This window comes from Battus philenor, unplaced genomic scaffold (genome assembly GCF_028537555.1).
Source record: "Battus philenor isolate CCGP_79_NKW_IND1 unplaced genomic scaffold, ilBatPhil1.0.hap1 SCAF_17, whole genome shotgun sequence".
Taxonomy (NCBI): domain Eukaryota; kingdom Metazoa; phylum Arthropoda; class Insecta; order Lepidoptera; family Papilionidae; genus Battus; species Battus philenor.
Window position 1 is genome coordinate 6565073 of NW_027181679.1, and position 19653 is coordinate 6584725.

A 19653-nucleotide genomic window follows, 5' to 3' on the forward strand; every position below is an offset into this window, starting at 1 on the left:
CTAAATTCAAACATTTCCTCATACATAACTCACGATACTTAATAGCACATCTTGAATATAAGTAAAAAAACTCAAGTCTGCATCTTTACTTTTTAAAACTATTACCATAACGGCCATTTATGGTAAATGGAAACATTATTGAGCAGTGTTCAATCAAAATTTTGAATTGCTATGGCAGATTTGATAATAATCTATCTGTATAAATTATCAGCAAACAATAGCCTTCTTTAATATTTTTGAATTATCAAATTTGCTTTTAAATTTTATTAATAAAGCTCTATCTGCTTATTAGAAAAATATATATACATGGGATGCTCAAACCCAAAACCCCAAAGACTACAGATTATTAAACGTAAACATTAATATCTCATTAACTAGTTACATACTGAGACAAGATGACAGTTCTTGTCAGTCCAAAAATGGAACAAGTGCAAGGGCAACCATCTCACAAATGCAAATATAAAATCTTATTCGGTCAAAGTTTTTGTAGAGAAATGGATATAGATTCTTAGAATACATAGCTGTGATTAATAAAATTGACCACTAATGATTTTATAATCACTACAGTTATTACTTGCAGTAATTAGTATGTATCAAATACAATGTTATAATGTCTACTTTATATATATAATAAGACAAACAGAGCTTTACTAAGCCGATAATTAGAAATCAGCATTCCGATTATATATACTACATCATTTTAATTAAAATGAATGTTGCCAAAATAAGGGGCGAATTTATTGGTTAGATTATTATTCGTAGATGCTCTAAGATAAAGAACCTGCAATTCAACACATTGTAGAACTCAAACATGGCATATTCTGCGCGGTGGTTTTTGGTGAGTGAGGTTGGCTATGTACACCCCACTCTTTTTATTACACAGTCGTTTTTACACAATTTTTCAAGAAAAACTACAATATTTAACACAACTTTTTTGTTTTAGCATGAATGCTTAAAAATGTTTTGCAGCGCTTACAGAAAATTATCTAGCACTATACATACACGAAACACAATTGAGGGAATACCATAACGTCCGGTTTTGGTTCAGCCCGTAATAAATGTGCATGCTTATTATCAAATGGTGATAAATAGTTGCAAAATTCACTTTTATTCCAAATTTCTAGTCATATTTTTATATTTTGTATTTATATATATTGAATTTTGACTGTACACTAATTTTGATTTTTTTGTAATAAATGAGAAGTGACAGAACAAAACATGATAATTTCATGATTTTCAACTTTGAAAATAGGGTCAAAAACTAACAACTACTACACTCACTTGCAATTTTATATAAATATGGGCCTCAATGAATAAAAGTGAAAGCTTGTAGTTTTTTTTTAATTTTATAATGAGTACCTATTCTTATAATATTGTTCAAATCTATTGTAAAAAAGTAAATATTACGTTTTGAAAAAGTTTTGCGTAAACGAAATGTATGTTTTGTTACGATTTTGTTTGTTATTTAAACATGGTAATTTCGTAATTTTCGTCAAACTTTCAAATTCAGAAGCTATTTACTATGGGAATAGGCATGATTTGAACCTTACCGGCCAATGTTAGTACTATTTTTTTTATGAATTATCATATTTTATTCTGTCACTCCTCAAATATGAATTGTTTTCGTTTTATAAATTTATAAGTATTTTTGATTTCATTATAAACCCTTTTGCACAGTTTTATGGGGAAATATTTACAGCCTTTTCATCTTACACTATTTATTAGTTGTGTCCATATGTCACATGTATTTTTTTTGCACGCCTAAGGAACGTATCTACCGTGAAAAATTTTGGGTGTATATAGAAGCTTTGCACTCACAGATACTCCACCAAGGGTCTTTTGTACTATCGGACCCGCGAGTTGAGGAACACCAGCCAGACCGTATGCTCTTCGGACGACGGGTGTGTAATCTTATGCTAGTTGTGCAGCCAGCCAGCCGCTTGCAGATACTGTCGGACGGCCATGTCCACGTCGCTGTCGGTGGCTGGGGGACGCCGTAGCAGCACACCCTTAAGGGTTACATACTGAGCTGGTGCTAAACTAAGTGCACTGCATAGCTGAAATTAATTTATAATAATTGATCTACTTTCCATTCCTTCACTTTAGTCTATATACAACTTATTTAACAGATGTAGGGCATATTCAGTATTTTTGGGTAATGTTAAGAGAGTATGGTTTAAGGATACTTTTTTTATTATTATTCAGGTCTTCAGCATTGTTTATTATACTACATTTAGTAGCCCCCTAGTCCCCTATAGTAGCTCAATAGTTAAACCACTAGTAATCCTACAGCTCTACACCATTAGAAGTGGATACATTTTTTATGTCTTCAAATGCACCATGCATTAGATTAGATTCAAAGATGCCCTAGAATGACAAATCTGGGTTCAATTGGATAATCAAAACGTAACTACCAAAAATTTTTTTTATAATTATTTAATAATCATTATGTAATAAATATACACATATTTATTTATCCAAGCCTAATGAAATAGGAACTCCTAACTCAATGTTAGTACAGTGTACAGTATTCTGGCCCGCATACTTTATAATCTTGATTTATTTACTCATAATATTTTACAAGACAAAAATAACTATTTTTGTGTAGTTTTATTTTAGAATTTCCCACATAATATCATGAAAAATCTTCAGTAATCGTAAATAAACAGGAAGTATCTTAATATATAATAACAATCTTAAGATAAATGATGCCTCAATTAGCGAAGTCATGGTAAGTATAATAGAAAAAATAAATATTACAGTGATTTTATTAATTGGCTTAAAAAAATTATCTTACATGCTATTTTCACCTATGCATAAATTATTGATATTTTCTTTGATACATATAAATGAAAAAATAGCTCAAGAGCTAAGGTTAAAAATTGTTATATTGCTTAATGGACTTAATTTTGGTGGGCCACTAATGTAGAATCAAGAAGAGGAAGCTGATAGAGGAACCCTATATCTAGCAGTGAACATTCTATAAGTGACATCATGATGATAGTTAAATTAATATTTACAGTACCTGCATCTCATTATTATTGAGAAGATGCGTCGAGCAGACGCTGTTGCTGTTGTTGCATAAGTTCTTTTTGGAGCATCCACATGCGGTACTTCCGTCCCGTGTGCACTTTGGGCTGGTGGAATTTGAGCCGTTTTCGCCGTCTCTGCGAAAACAAATACAACAGATCTTCATAAATTTGTACAGGTGTCTCGTAAAACAACATAAACCTGAAGTCTAGCAGTAAAGTCGGTAGTGGCCAGCCCAAGAAAATTATTTAAAAAAATTATGCCACATTTTTAATTTACTGTAAATAATAAAGGTAACTTTATACACCCTATAATATTTTTAGTATTAAGACGGACAAAGTATCATACTAAATGTCTTGATTATAACAGAAAATAAAACTTTTTGGCAAAACCATGTACTGAAAACTATTACTACATAAAACTACAATAATTTTAAAAATACGCGACAAAATAAATTTTAATTAATATTTTCGGATTAGTCACTACTACGTCTGCTCTATCATTAGGCTACGTATTTACGTTTATCTTTGGGACACTATATACTACATTCATAACAGTATATAAATTTTACAACTGCGGGGTTTTATGTTTGCCATTGTGATGCCTATTTATTTATGTTTGTAAACAATACTAACAGCGCTTTCAATAAAGTTAGACTAACACATTTTAATATAATAGAATTATTAAAAAATATATGTGAGTATATATGAGTACATTTATGATTTTGGTATAAAAGGACTTATGTTTTTTATACATAACTAGTAAAATTTAAACTCGAAGAGTATATTAATCACCATAGTCTTATACACACGATGTGCAAATATAAATAAATACAAGTAGTGACTATATTAATATATATGATATATGGGTAATTTTCTTTCAAAATCAGACCATATCAGTTTAAATTTTTGATTAAAGGGACAGAAGAGAAGAAAGATCATCATCAAAGAAATAATATTACCTATTATTATATAACAGAAAGGTGTAGTGATTAAAGAACATCACAAGATGAATAAATTTAATTAATACTTTTAAATGGTAATAATTTTAAAAGCCCATAAATTTCTTTTTTCAAATTTCTGGAGAAAATTGTCGTTCATTTTTGGGACTATGTCTTCTACTGTATGGTTTAATCTTTAAATGTAACAATCACTATCTACAAAATATGCATAAATCATTATTTAAGGCACATAAGTATGTACCAATGTTTATTTCAACATAGTCAGTTATCCAATATGTGTATGCCACATAACGAAGTGAAACTTACTTTTTTTTTTGCTGCGGTGTGTTGTTCTGTGTTAGGTCTTTTGTCTGATTGGTGTCCAGGCACCCACTGCTGCCCTGGCGAAAACAGTCGTTATACGGGATCAAACCCAAAACTACACACCCACATGCGAAACTGACTTCTATTAAATCAAATTAGGCAAACAGATATTGTACACAACCAACAAATAAACTGGAATTGCTGACAATCTTAAATAATATATCTGTTAAATGTCATCATTTAGGTTTTCGCTGTTACCCCATCTGCAGAATCATCCTTAAAGCTTAATGCTAACTGTGGTAAATAAATAATATTCATAAACGTCCCACTGGAACTTTTCTTAAAGGTAGCCGGTCCAAAAACAAGTAGGGAAATCAAGTACTTCTATTTTTAAGATTTCATCTGGTCTATAAGGTTCAAATTTATAGTATGTTTTGTAATATAGGGGGAATTCAAATATTTTTTTCTTGTAAAAGTAGCAGGTTGTCTATAAAAAGTTAGGACCTATGATTTAGAATAAGTTATAATTGAAATAGTATTGGAATTATTTAGTATTGAAAATATTACATATTTGTTGATTATACAGTGCTAGACCATATGTAAAATAGTATAATTGGAGAAAGAATGGGATAGCAATATGACCACAGGACTCACGTCTATGTGATGATTGCTGGCGTTAGGATGCTTTCTGTGTGCAGCATGCTGCTCATAGTGGGCACATTCCTCCAGCCGTGTAACACCAGCCAGCCTATACCGGTGCAGTTCAGCAAGACGGACACGCAACTCCCTTTCACGCCACAAACCCGCAATCACGCTGCTTTGTTCTGAACGCCCGTAGAACTGAGCCGTCCATCGCAACCGCTCTGTAAATTCTCTGAAAAATATTTTGATCGTTTATTCAGCTATTTTCTAAATAGTAACATTAAGATACTTCATATTTAAACAGATTTTTTTCTACACAAAGATACTCCATCAACTTCACTTATGGTTAACATTATAGGTTACAATTTTAGGCCACAAAATCAATCTTCAACAACCATTAAAACGTAGACCAATGCTGGTCTCAATCCCTTAAAGATAACTTTTTGGCAAATATGACTTCCACCGATTCCTAGTTACCTCATGTGTCACAGTATAACCCACGCTCCTTATTTGGTATTGGGACAAGAAAAAGGCTATTATAGATTATCTTCAAATGATATGTCTTTGTATATGTTGTTTTAGCAAAATCTCGTGCTATCTAAACAACTATATAAAATGTATGGTAATGATTTAAAATCAAAAAATATATCACAACTGAAAATTTTGTACTAACTAACTAGCCTACAAAATAGGCTCACAACAAAACCATTCATAAAATCGATACTAGTGTTAAAAGATGAATATTTGTGCAGTCAATGATAGTTACCTAATTAACTTTTGAATCAAAAACCTTATGATTTTGATGAATTTTAATTTTGTACCACACACACAACTTAATTAAATAAAAAAAATTTGTTCATACTTTTTCTCTTTGGCAAGTTTTCCAAGTGTCCTTTGTTTATTTCTTTGATTATTAAAAAATACTGAAACTAGTTGGTAATCTCTCACTAGCCTTTTTCTTCTTGTCCTTTCTCTTAAACGACGAGTGTAAATATCCACTTGTGACAATTTAAGAGCTGAAAAAATGTTATATTTTTAACTTTGTATATATTAAAGTAATTATTATTTGAAGTGATGAATATAATATTATATATCTTACCAACATCTAACTCATCATCTTCAGGATTTAATGATAAAGTTGAAATTAATTGCTCTGCTTCATGATCATGCTCCTGAAAGATGTTATTTTCATATATAATAAATTTTATTTCAGACTATAGTGAATTCACAAAATATTAGTAAGTTAGTTACAATTTTTACTTAAAAATTATGTTAGTAATTGGTTAATAGATTTTAATACAACTTAAAGATAACATAATTATTAAGAAAATTTGTATGTCAACCAGGTTTCATAAAGCAATAGCTAATACATTAATTTTGCAGTAATTTTAAGAAACTGTGATAATAGACTTAAAACTGATCTTCAAAGCAGAATTTTTCATAAAGAAGAGATCATATGATAAATAAAAATTATACCCTTTCAAAATCATCTCTGTTTGACATGTAACCCAATTGCAATGCTTCATCCGCAGTGACTGCCAATGGTGGCAATCGAGAAACGGCAGATGGTCCTAATGGACCATCATCTCTATCTGCACAGTGTAGAGATGGCCGACTTGTGCTTTCAACATTTCCCCATGTAGCTCTACCAATGCTTCCTTCCAAATAGCGATTTATATATTCATCTTTAGCCTCTGAAATTCAAAAATAATCTTGATGTATTCTACAACTATTTATGGGAAATACTGATGATTATTCAAGTATAATATTTTTAATACCTTCTGGTGTTCGTGTCTCTATATGTTTGGCAATATCTTCCCAATTCCCAAATCCGAATTGCTCTATGGCATCTAATAATCTAACTTCTTCATTGGCAGACCAACTAGTTCGTCCCAAAAATATACCAAATGCTCCAGAATCCTGAAAAATAATATAGATATATAAAAAAGAAAAAACGAATCATAATAATAAAACGATCAAATTATTTTTATAACATACCATAAACAGATAGGAGTGATCATTTTTGTGCTGTCCAATTTCAGCACCAAGGGAAAAACACTGAAAAAAATTTGGCCATATCATAATTTATTTTAAAACTCGCGCCAAAACTATAAACAAAAATGGCATCGTTGCCAAATTACCTGCAAACAAATATCGAAATCTATACATTCAGCGCATCTTACACGAAGTCCATTTATTTCTTCTTGGCAATAACTACAACTATATTTGGCATATAAATCCGAAAAAGACATGTTTTAATAATTATACGTATAACAGTCATACGTTGGCAGACTTTATGTTTAGCTCACCGGCCATGTTTTTTTCCCCCACAAAATTCATAGACAGCTACATTTATCCAGATTAAAATGAATAATGACCATACCATAACTGTACACTAAATGACCTACAGGTATCTATAACACTACTATTTAAACATTATTTATTTAAATAAGGAAAATTATTCTTGTAAAGAATTTATATAACTGATTTAATAAATAAATATCCTATTCAAAACATTAGGACAATCAGTATTTGAACCATAGACTGGACGCTGAAGTGACATTTTGAAGACCAGTAACAATTCGAATAGCATTTTAATCGAAAACGTATATATGTAATAAATTTTTATATTGATATTCATAGCGTGCGTTAAAGTAGGAGTAGTAAATCATTAAAATATTAATGCCTTTGTATTTTTTTTTAAAGTTTGCCCCTAATTTTTTTATTTTTTTGCTAAAATCCTACGTCTACCTCGAAAATATAAAATTTGTATGAAAATATTAGTTATTACTATATTACCAATTAATACAATTATAATTTATAAAGTTCTTTTTATAAATTTATGTACTATTTTTAGTCTGGGTCTTCGGAAATACCAACCATTAAATTTTGCATGTCAATTCTCTTGGCAATATTTTTAACAGTGCGTTTTCTTCTGATTTAGACATTTGTTTGCTCTAGGATATCTGTTTGTGCTCGCTCTTTATAAAAAAAATACTATCTCCAAATACTTAAGGATATGCCTTTTAAACTTTATTAAGCTGCAAATTTTGGATGTTCTGGAAAGATAGCACTTATATTACTAAATTGAGTTTTAGTGTTCATCTATACACTCATGTGCAATGTAATGTGATAGTTGAATAATTTTCCTGCACTTAGTGGCGGTCTTTGACCATGAAATCTAGTAAACGAAGACTACAGGCACTCACAGAAGGTTCTGATGGAATACCAAATTATATTAAAATGGAAGATTCTGAGATTTCCTTACCTCCAGCACTAAGATCGCGTCTTCACGATTTATTTTCTCAAATAGAAAAGGAGTTTGACCTTCTTTACACTGAAAATTTGAATTGTAAGTTTAAATAATGGTCCTTGGTTATATTTCTCCTGTGATTCTGTGTTATAGTATTTTAAATATTATATGTTTTTTTATTAGTGCAAGAGAAAATAGACATTCTCAGTGAGAAACTCGAAAGAGAGAGCTATGTAGGGGATAAACAAAATCAAGATTTTATTGAATTTGAAACAACAGGGAAAAATTCAAAAATAAAGCGTAAGTCTCAGCTTGTAAATTTTTGACAAATAATTATTTGTATAAAATATATAAACACATATAAAATTATATTTTCAGAACTTTACACAAAAATTATTATTTCTTTCAATATAAATAATGTGTCATCATATCTATTGACATTTTTAAAAGATTTTATTAATTTTTAGTATCTCAAAGTAACTCTCAAAAAGTTAAAGCTAGTCATAAACTTCGTGTTCAGACTAGTAAAATTGTCTCGAGCTTTAAGGCACCCACTTATAATTGCCAGCTTGTAAGAGAATTTACTGGACATAAAGATGGTATTTGGGATGTTTCTTCAGCTAGACCAGGACAAGCTCTTATAGGAACTGCCTCAGCAGGTAAGAATTGGCAGATTTTTTAGCTAATGCACTTGTTGATAAGACAGTTCAGAAAATTAACATAAGATGGTATTTCAATATTAACTTTGCTTCATGTAATGTTTTTGATGAACCTAATACACAGATCTCGGGTGATTCCCATGGTTTAAATGGTTAATTATGATCCATTTATTACAAAAACAACTCAAAGGTAGCATATTCAAATGGAGGAGGTAGAGTGGCCCTTTGCCAAATTACATTTACTGTATTAACTAAGACTCGAATAGTTAAGTGAGAGATGTCTCACCAATGCACTGCATGGCCTATATAGAAATACTCAATTTTTCACATAGCGTTCAATATGTCAAAAGGTAATTTATACCTATTTATATGAACTGTTTATTTATACCAACGCAAGCCGCATTAAGGACAAGATGGGTGCGGCGTTCTGCGTTATGTGAGACGCCGCACAGCTTTACAGTAAGAAGCTCAAATTGGGCAGCTTCTGCATGGTATACCAGACAGAGCTGCTGGCTTTAGACAGTCGCAAAATCGGACACCCTCCATCCCTTAGCGGTAAGAGTAAAAGAGAATTGTATGAAAGCAAGAGAGAATGGCAAGAGTGTTAGTTTCTATTGGGTGAAAGCGACCGCAAGGACGGAGGGAAACGAGAGGGTGAACCAACTGGCCAAGGATGCGGCCCTAAAGATTAAAAGAGGACCAGAATATGAGGAATGCCCTATCTCATATGTCAAGCGACAGCTTAGGCTGGGAACGCTTGATAAATGGAATAGCAGGTACATGAATGGAACGACGGCATTGACAACGCGGAATTTCTCCCCGGATATCGTCGCGGCCTATCGCGCGCTCCGTAGCATGGAGGTGGATGCGGCCTTGGTCCAGCTCTTTACGGAGCACAGGGGGGTCTCTAAGTACCTTCATAGGTTTAAGCTCAGAGAGGACCCCTCGTGCTTCTGTGAACCGGGCGTGGACCAGACCGCGATCCACCTGGTAGCAGAATGATATGAGATATGAGACCGAATGCCGGCTAGGCAAAAAGATAGAGGAGGCAACACTTGCCACCATTATAATGAAAAAGGATGAAACAGTAATAGTAACAGTAACAGTAGTAATATAATACGCAATAGACAAGAACAAAACATAGGTGGATAAAAGTTACTAAAATAGATTCATTGAAAAAAAAAACAATTGTAAAATAAATCCATGATAAAATTGATGTATACAAGAAAATAATTAAACCAATTAAAACTGTGATACTGTAATAGAAATGGATAATTGAAGTGTTTGAGGATGTACGAAAGGAATGGAATGACTGAGAAAGGAAGATGGAATTGTAGAATGATAGAAGGAGGAAAAAAGTTATTGTGTACTATGTAAGACGAGAACAAAAATAAAAATTCTAGTAAAAAAAAATTATTAAGAAATACAAAATCCTTTCCCAATTAAATAGGGGGTGGATGGAGAGGTCACCAATAGAGGGGGTAACATAAAAAAAAGAAATATGTCAAAAGAAATTAAAACAAAACAAAATTTTGGCAATATTTTTAATTTATTATAAACATTTAATTTTTCTTATCATCTTTGTCAACCCTGTTAGTTAAAAACAATGCCACCTTCTGGCTATACAGTCCATTTTTCTATGTAAATATATGCATCTTGTATTGTTAAAAATATGGTGATGATTGAATAATATTTATTAATAAATTAAATAATTCACTATTTTGCTAAGACATGTATGAACATGATGCAGAAAAGAAGAAATGTGAATATGGTTGTTATAAAACTTTATAACAAAAAACTAAATATTCTAATTAATATTACATATTGTATAGCCTTTTATCTAGATATTTACAGTAATTCCTGTATAATACAGGTTTTCATTACATTACATTTCCTATTACAGTTACATTTCCTATTCTGTGCAGACCATTTGCTAGTTGATTAAAGCCTCTTCAAACCTTCTTCCTCTCTTTTAACTCTCTCTTAGAAACCGCTGCGTATTTAATTTGCTCTATTTTTCATTTCCTCTTACTGTTTGTCAGTCCTGTCGCCATTTATGTTTTTTAATCTTTTGCGTCATGTCCTGCACCATAGTTTTAAGTCTCAAGGCTCAGTCTGTTCACATTTATGCCCACATTGGTTAGCTATAAGTGAAAACTCGTTGATGTTTAACAGTTTAACTGTAGTTATCTAAAAACTGTTGTCTTTCGTATTCCAATTTTGTCTAGCCATGAGTTATTCTTCTATTGCTTTCCTAGTTTATATTGTCTTGAGAAAGAGGAAATGTAAATTGTGTGTTGACCCATAAGAGGAGCCTAGTCTGAATTAATCATTACAGTGATAATTAGATTATAATACCAAGCGATTATAAAACAACAATTATATAAACCTTGAAGAAATAAGAATATATGTAAAAAATATTTATAAACTTTTAACAATGTACCTGGTATTTACTTTTTTGTAGTAAATTGTAACTATGTACCTCTAGTAATATTTTTCATCTTTTGATACAATAGAAAATTAATTGTGGGTATATAAAATAAATAAATAGTAATTTCTGTAAAATATATATTTTTTAAAACATAAATGACATACAAAAGAGGATGTAATCAAGAAAGAACTTTTTATGATATATAGAATTACTGATTAAAACTATGAACTAAATGAAAAATCGATGTAGAAGTGTTTGCCTTACCTTCACTTTTTACCTCTCTATTCAATGTGTATAAGCTTTGGTGACCATAAGTTTATATCCAATACTTATTAGTAAGGCGTTGTATAAATTTTTATTAAGAAATAAAAATTAATTCTAAGTAGAACTTCTTTAATGTAATTCTAAAATAAAAATAATTATTGTATTTTTAGATCACACAGCTTGTGTGTGGAGTGTGGAATGGGGCAAGTGCTTGCTGCAATACACTGGTCACTCGGGATCAGTGAATTCAATCCGCTTTCACCCCGCAAGAGACATTGCTCTTACCAGCAGTGGTGATAATACCGCACATGTTTGGCAAGCTGCTGTTAATTGGGATCTTCCGGTATGAAAATTAGAATGCTTGTTTAGGAGATCATTTTATGAATTTGTATGGCTAATGAATAAATTTGTTTGTAAGATTTGCTAATTTTATAGAGAAACAATAGAAGTGTTACATTTTGTACATTAGAAACATTCTGTGAGATTTTAATTTTTCTAAAGTTTTTAACTGATGTAATTATTATTTACTATGCTTCAAATATAGATGCACAATTTATTTGTAAACAAAAACAACAGATTTATAAGTTAAATATAAGCCCGGTATAAGAAATTTTTATTTTATGAATATAATAATTGTGAACTAGGTGTTTTATGTATTTCTTTGTTTAATAGAGAGGACAGTCCTCAGAGGAAGAACTTGAAGGTGGGGGTGAGGAGAGTTTAGAAGGTGGTGACCGTCCTGAAGTACTGCGAACTCCTCTTACTGAGCTAAGTGGACACATGGGCGTAGTGGTAGCTGCCGATTGGTTGACTGGCGGTGACCATGTGATCACTGCTTCTTGGGACAGAACTGCAAATTTGTATGATGTAGAAACTGGTGACTGCTTGCAGATTCTTACAGGTGAGATATTTTTGAACAATGTTAATTTATTTAATTTAGCATTCTATTTAGATATTTCATTTAAAGAAACAATAATGAGTGAAGTTTGATTTTTTTGGAGTTGTATTATGTGGTTAACTAGAGTCCACTAATTAAGACTTCAGTTAATAATGCATAAATAAATCAATAATATTATTGATAGTAATAATATTTTGTATGAATTATACAACGGTACTAAATTGGAGTGTTCTATTTTTTAATTGACTGATACTTAATCATTATACATTGTTATAGGACACGACCACGAGTTAACACATGCGTCAGCCCACCACAGCTCAAGGCTCGTGGTGACCGCCTCAAGAGACACCACCTTCCGACTTTGGGATTTTCGCGAGCCCATACACTCCGTCTCTGTTTTCCAAGGACACACTGAGTATGCACAATTTTTTATAGAAATAATAATTCTCAGGTCTATGTATTTGACTGTTTACTTAAATTTAATAAATTTCAATAATAATTAACAAGCTTAACACTTAACACTGCAAGTTTGGTCTTAATCGTAAATCACTTTTTATTTTTACTTTATATCTTTTTAGCTTGTTAATGAGGTTTTTATATATAATGAAATTTTAACATGTTAGTGTGGTTTTTTTTCGTAATGTAAATGTATAAATATTATATTTCATTCTTTTATAACAATCTTCTCATACTCTTACTCTTTGACTATAATTTTTGTCATTAATTTTTACACACTTAAAAAATTAAATTACTAATGTCCATATTATACACATTTCATCTAACTTAAAGAACATATAAACGAAGTTTCGTGGGAATTTTTCCAGTAAAAATTCCCACTAAGTAATTAAATGTTAAACAATGTAATGAATATCATTAAATTGAAATAATTTGTTTCATTTGTAATTTTATGTTATTAAAACTATGTTTTTTTCTGATATTATGTGAACAATAAAGACTTAAAAATAAAATTTGTTACAGGAGTGTCACATCAGCTGTATTCACACGTGAAGATAAAGTAGTCTCAGGCTCCGACGACAGATCTGTTAAGGTGTATATTTGCTGTATATTTATTACCCAAATAAATGAAAAAAACCATAGTTAATAGTCTAAGAGCCTGTGAGCCCCTATAACATTACATGATAGACTAAGAGATACAATACAGACAAACAGACCTAATTCGCCATCTCACTTGCACTCAGCATAAATATGTATATGAAACTATCAAATCTAAATGCTAAACTCATTTTTAGTGGTGGCGCAAGCAGAAGCACTCTCCAAGGACCTCGTTTAGTAACTCCTTGGAGTGCTCGCTTATGCGACAGCCTCTAAATCCAGTTGAGGAAATAAAATGACAGCCAAAACCAAGACTCTTGATGGACTTGATAATCATCATTATACTGTAAAGATGTCTAAAACAAGTGTTTATCATTGATAAACAAAAAATGATTTTTATTATGTTATATTTATTTTTGAAACAAGAACGATTTTCGATTTTGTATTATTTTTTATGTAGATCAATAGGTTACAGATTTATTTTTCTAACTTAAAAAAATATGTCTCAAGAGATAATACCCTGTCGCTTCCGAAGCAACAAAGGCCCCGTAGTTGTTCAGAGAAATCGTGGTATCTATATTTATAGTGTGGTGGGGTTTTCGTGCCACACTTGAGGTTTTAGACCTCTATATATAACTGGGACAAACCGTCAAGCTTGGTAAGCCGACTTCAAGAAAGAGATTACTCGCCGAATCCAAGTCGGATGGACAGCTTCGGGTGGCTCATAAACTTCTCGTCTAATATATCTCAATATCTGAAGACCAATACATGTTGCTACTTTGAATCCGACGTGGTCACTTTCGACGGAACTCGTGGAGAGGGCTATGCTCGGATTTTCGCTGAGAGACCGAATCAGAAATGAGATCCAAAAAAATAATCACCGACGTAGTTCAAAGACCATCATCTGTCGACCGTCAAGACTGAAAGATTCTCAAGTGACGACTAGGAGTTGCGGTGTGGGTAAGCCCCCATAACGTTGTTAAGGTCGCGGGAAGTCGCCAGGTGTGCCGGTCTGGTGATCTTTGGGGTAGACCAATAGCCTTTATCGCCCTAGAAGTCTATCGCCCTAGACGCCCCTCTATCGGCTGAAAAGAAGAGAATAAGCTCTCGATTCGTGATATTTTTTATTTTGGGCTCAACAAACTAGATAAACAAATATTAATATTACGGTTTCAGTAACAATGTATATTCACGTTGATGTAAAATTATATATATGTATGTAAAATATATTTATGTGACTTTATGTAGGTATGGGACGTTCGTAATATGCGATCAGCGCTGGCGACCATCAGATCAGATTCATCTGTGAACCGCGTGGGCGTAAGCAGTGGCGGCCTGATCGCCATCCCGCATGACAACAGACAAGTGCGTCTGTTCGACCTACAGGGGCAGCGGCTCGCCAGGCTGCCCAGGTCTAGTCGGCAGGTAAGAAATTATTAAGAATCCACACAAAAATAATTCCTCAAATCAATGTAAATAAATGTACATGAAACTTAGTTTATTGTTTATGATAAATTTGATGTTAGCTACTACCAATAGTATTTTCTTAAAAATAGATGAAATAAAACTAAATATGCTTGAAAAAATTATCAGAGTAAAAAAACACATCATAAAAAAGTAAACTTTATAATTTAAATGGTCTAAATCGAAAATCTCATTAGTTTATTACATAGTGCACATGATTCAAATATTAAAATATATATTACTGCTTGTAATTATTTCCTAGGACTTTATTGGTGGTTCATGCAATTAACTTTTTTTAATGATTTTCCATAGAAATTTTTTTTTGTATGAATTCCATTTCCACTTAAACTATTTATTATTACAATTAGCTAAGTTATGAAATTTTAGGTATTTTAAAAAATAATTTCGTACTGCCGATGTGAGATGTAGGGGGTAGATTGGACTTTTTTTTAAAGTATTTACTACATTATTTTTTCATATTTTGTATTTATGTATATATACTATTATTTATTATTTTGTTTACCAATAATTTAATCAATATATTAAATGTACATTTTAACATAATTATATCAAAATGTAAAACGTGTATATAAATTACATATATATATTATAATTTCAGGGTCACCGCCGTATGGTGACATCAGTAGCGTGGGCGGAAGATATATCTAATATTAACTTCTTTAGCTGCGGTTTTGACCGTCGCATCCTAGGATGGTCAATTCAGCCTTCTAAAGAGAACTAAGTCCCTTATTACTGTTTCATGACTTGACATTATTATTGTGACTAATTTATCCAACTTTATTTTATTTCTATGTAAGGTTGAAGACTGTTTTAAAATTTTATTAACTCTATTGACAATGTTCTAAAAATTGTTTCGAAACTGTGTTTCGTGTTAAACTTAACCTTTATTTGAGATAACCTAATCGGAAAATAATTTTATATCTAATGTTTTTCAATTAATGTTAAATTTGTGTGAAGATAGCAAAATGGTTATGTTTATTGATTAAAACAACATTGATTTCTTTGGCAGAAAAGTTGTGATGGATTGCCATTACAAATAATATACTTAAGAAAATAATTTTCGGAAGATTATTTTCATAATGAATATAAACTAAGTGTATAAGTGTGTGCTGTTTTATCGAAATCATAAAGGCATGTCACAGAGACACTCTCAGAAGGAAGATATAGGAACAGCCCAGACTGGGTTATCAAGTTCTTAGTAAAAGAGTTATACCAATATCTCGAATTGTGTGTATCAGTCACTATGTAGCTAATTTACTGAAACTAAATAGCCCATTATTTAATTATTAGAAAGAATCCCAATAAAGGTTCTGTAAGCATTAAGAAAAAAATAAAATTTAGACATCTGTGACTCAGTTATGAGCTCAAGTTTCAAATGAAAAAAATAGACTTATGATTTTAAATAATTTATACAGAGTGTTCCATAAATCAATATAAAGTTGTAATAAGTGATACGGTTTGTAATGGCTTCAGAAAATTGAAATTTTTCTAAACGTTTTTAAATACATGATATTACATTGTTTTAAATAAGATATTAGTCGTTTGCAACATTATTAATATGGTAAAGCTTTTTTTATTCAATTTATGATGTTAGACATTACCTGCTTTATCACCTTATTTCGGCTTAACGTTAATTTATGAAACAGCCTGTATAAATCGGTTATCACCATTAGCAGATTTTCTTTTAATTTGAAAATTCCTTTAGTTATTTTAAAATACATTTCAGCATAACGTTCATTAATGGGTCAGCCCATATATTTCTTAAAACTATCATATCACAAACTATTGTGTCTTAATCTTTAATAAGCTGTGTAAGGATCCATTTGACATTTAATTCTATTTCAGTATTTGTCTGCGTTAATTAATGTGCAATGAAAATTATTTACATAATAAGTCAGAGTGAAATGTAGATAGTTTTGTCTGTTTGTCTGTGATTTTGGGAAAGTAGGATTTGAGAGGTTTCAAGGGGTATTACTTAATTTTATCTATTATTACTATCTTATTCTCGCAGTTAACGATGAGTGTTGGTATTTATTCTGATTAACTTTTTAAGTCATTAAGGCCCCATTATATATTTTAATATTGTTGTATGGTCTTTAAACTAATAAAAAAGATTTATATGTAGAAAGGCGTAAAATATGTGTAGCAAGTATGATAAAATATATCATGTTTAAAATATAAAGAAAATAGGGAATAGCTTGTTAGCGGAGATCAGATACAAAGTAATTTCTCTCGTAAAAATATGAACGCGGCTTCAATCAATTCCTTAATAATAACAAAAAGTAATATTTTACCACAATTTCAAGTGTGATGATACATAAATAAATTTTTATAGTTTGGTATATTTGATCTCTGTATATTGCTTAATAATAAAGTTGTTACTATTTATTTTGTATATTAGTTATTAAAATTTTTGACTACAGAACAATGCTAACATGTACGAAGTGCTTAACCAACAATTTTAAACCACGGTAATTGACACTGAAATAAATAAGGTCATAATTCCGATGAATAACTGTTATTGTCTGTCTAAATTGCTTACCGATTATATCTTATTAATATAATTAATTCTCAAAACGAATTACATATTAAATAAACACAGGACATCTTTTAATATGTCACGTTTAGAAATTACTTATAGATGTGAACCACATAGATGCTTGTCACGATAAATAAATATGACCATTACTTTATTAAAGTTTATTTTTGACAACAGACCTTCAAATATCGTCAAAATAAAGAGATACCAGTAATAGATTATTGTTGAATAGATATATTTCATAGAATTGTTGGCTTTTAAATTTTTATTCCTATTAAAATATAGGTCTTTAGGATAAAGCTTAAAGGAAAAATATTGAAATGTGTGTAATGAATATCATTAAAGTAAAATGTAGGTAGTTAAATAAAATCACATCAATAGGTATTTAGGAAATCTAGTTGTAGGGTGTTCGGTGGCAGAATTCGGATTTCAAGTAAACATTTATTACGATAAAAATTAAAAAAAATGTGCGGATTTTATTTCTTGAGGAGTCGTTTAAATGGTCAGTATTTATAATATGGGTTTTTTAGACTTTACCCTTCCGACACCTCCCACAAAAAAGTTTATGTGGGTAAGATCGGCGACCTAGATGGCCGCGAGGTAACACCAAAACATCAATCAATTTTTTAGGAAAGAAATCAAGAAGAACCGCCGCGGTCTCTTTTTTCTCTTGAGGAGTCGTTTAAAAATTAATAGCCCGATGATTCCACTGGATGGATGTACCGGATTAAGCGCACCAGAGCGTCAATTTTAAAATGATAATTTTTATGATCCTTCCTCAATCTTTCATGCCCAATGGTCTTGGAGAGCCCTGGAGCAGAGCCTTTTGACACGGATAATCGTTTAAGCTGTTAACAAGTTCCATGTTTAAAGCTAGCGCCGCACCTCACCCAGCGAATGGTTAATGTAAAATTTTAATTTTAAATCAAATTCTTCCATCGAACATCCTCTATAATATTGTCTTTAATTATGTATTTCGCCTGTTGGGTATATCGAAACTAGAACAACTTCAAAATAAATTGTAGAAAACTTAGTTATATAACGAACAGTTATTTTAATACAATACTTTTCACTTTTGTTTCTGTAATACCACTGACATTAAACATATCCTAATAAAAATATAGAACATCGTCGAACAGTGTGTACATATATTGATATATACATATATAGTTGTACTAGTCAGGAACAGACAATTTTTTGTGAACCAAAGAGCTCAAAGTGACTGCTATAGAAAAACATTGCTTGTTCTCGTATTTGCTTATTTAATATCAAAATGCACAGTCCGATACATTCATATTTATAGAATTTTGTGGCTAGTAAATATGTTTCTATTCTTAATGTTTAATTTCAAAAGAATAATAATCTTTTTATTAGTCAAGCCTTTGTATTAATTACAGTTGGGAATTGCTAATATAAATATTCAATTTACTTAGTTATCATAATTTATTGTGGATTAATAAGGTTTTGGTATTATCTATCTAGTGTTTGGTGTAAAATAAATGTTGTTTTGCATTTATTAACTACTTCATTTATAGGCGTAAGGTAGCAACTAATTATTGTTTACACGTCATTTCCCATTTCAGGTTAACTCGCCACATTTTTAAAGTTTTCTTTCATTGCAAACATTATTTGAATTTGCTAAAATCATATATTAAAAGAAAAATATGGTTATGGTATAAGTATCTACTAAAAACTGATTGTAACAAGATATAATGTCGTCGGTTATTCTTAAAAGGATCTGAATATTTTTGTTATGCCAAATATGGTAAATAATATATAAACTGTACTATACATTTTGTTTTATTTATCAAGTTAAATAAATCTAAGTAACCATATTAACCTGACATATTTTTGTTAGTTGGTATATTTTTTTTAAATGTATATAGCAGCAACAAAAACTACTTTAGAAGTAATGAAAACTGTATCTAAACTATACCAAAGTGATAACATGATTAATTTTGTTTACAAGATTAATTTACTTGTCATCTTAAAACACATTATAATAAGTAAATTGGATATAATCCTACCCTCATTATTGCTATTTAATAATTCTATGCCGTATATTTTTTAATAAGAAAAATTCTAACTAGATTTTTGTGAAACATGCCTTAATTAGCCATCGAATTATTTAGGAA

General features: G+C 30.8%; 2 protein-coding genes across 4 annotated transcripts; one reads left to right on the forward strand and one right to left on the reverse strand.

The window, feature by feature from the left end:
* Window positions 1–1483: 1483 nt before the first annotated feature.
* Window positions 1484–7307, reverse strand: Ada2b (Transcriptional adapter 2B). 3 transcript variants are annotated; one of them, XM_068763049.1, is made up of 10 exons: window positions 7078–7307; window positions 6935–6994; window positions 6715–6856; window positions 6413–6630; window positions 6036–6108; window positions 5799–5952; window positions 4949–5168; window positions 4298–4371; window positions 3026–3167; window positions 1484–2057 (listed from the first exon to the last, which is right to left on the reverse strand). In XM_068763049.1, the coding sequence occupies exons 1-10, from the start codon at window positions 7186–7188 to the stop codon at window positions 1917–1919; spliced, it is 1335 nt and encodes a 444-aa protein (XP_068619150.1). In that variant the 5' UTR covers window positions 7189–7307; the 3' UTR covers window positions 1484–1916. The 3 variants fall into 3 exon arrangements, with proteins under 3 accessions (XP_068619150.1, XP_068619152.1, XP_068619153.1); XM_068763051.1 differs by having other exon boundaries at window positions 1972–2057; window positions 4298–4366; XM_068763052.1 differs by lacking the exon at window positions 4298–4371 and having other exon boundaries at window positions 1972–2057.
* Window positions 7308–7876: 569 nt separating this feature from the next.
* Window positions 7877–16540, forward strand: Wdr37 (WD repeat domain 37). The gene is made up of 9 exons (XM_068762759.1): window positions 7877–8288; window positions 8373–8489; window positions 8657–8848; window positions 11714–11886; window positions 12216–12444; window positions 12718–12856; window positions 13420–13489; window positions 14743–14919; window positions 15578–16540. The coding sequence occupies exons 1-9, from the start codon at window positions 8111–8113 to the stop codon at window positions 15698–15700; spliced, it is 1398 nt and encodes a 465-aa protein (XP_068618860.1). The 5' UTR covers window positions 7877–8110; the 3' UTR covers window positions 15701–16540.
* The last annotated feature ends 3113 nt before the right edge of the window (window positions 16541–19653 follow it).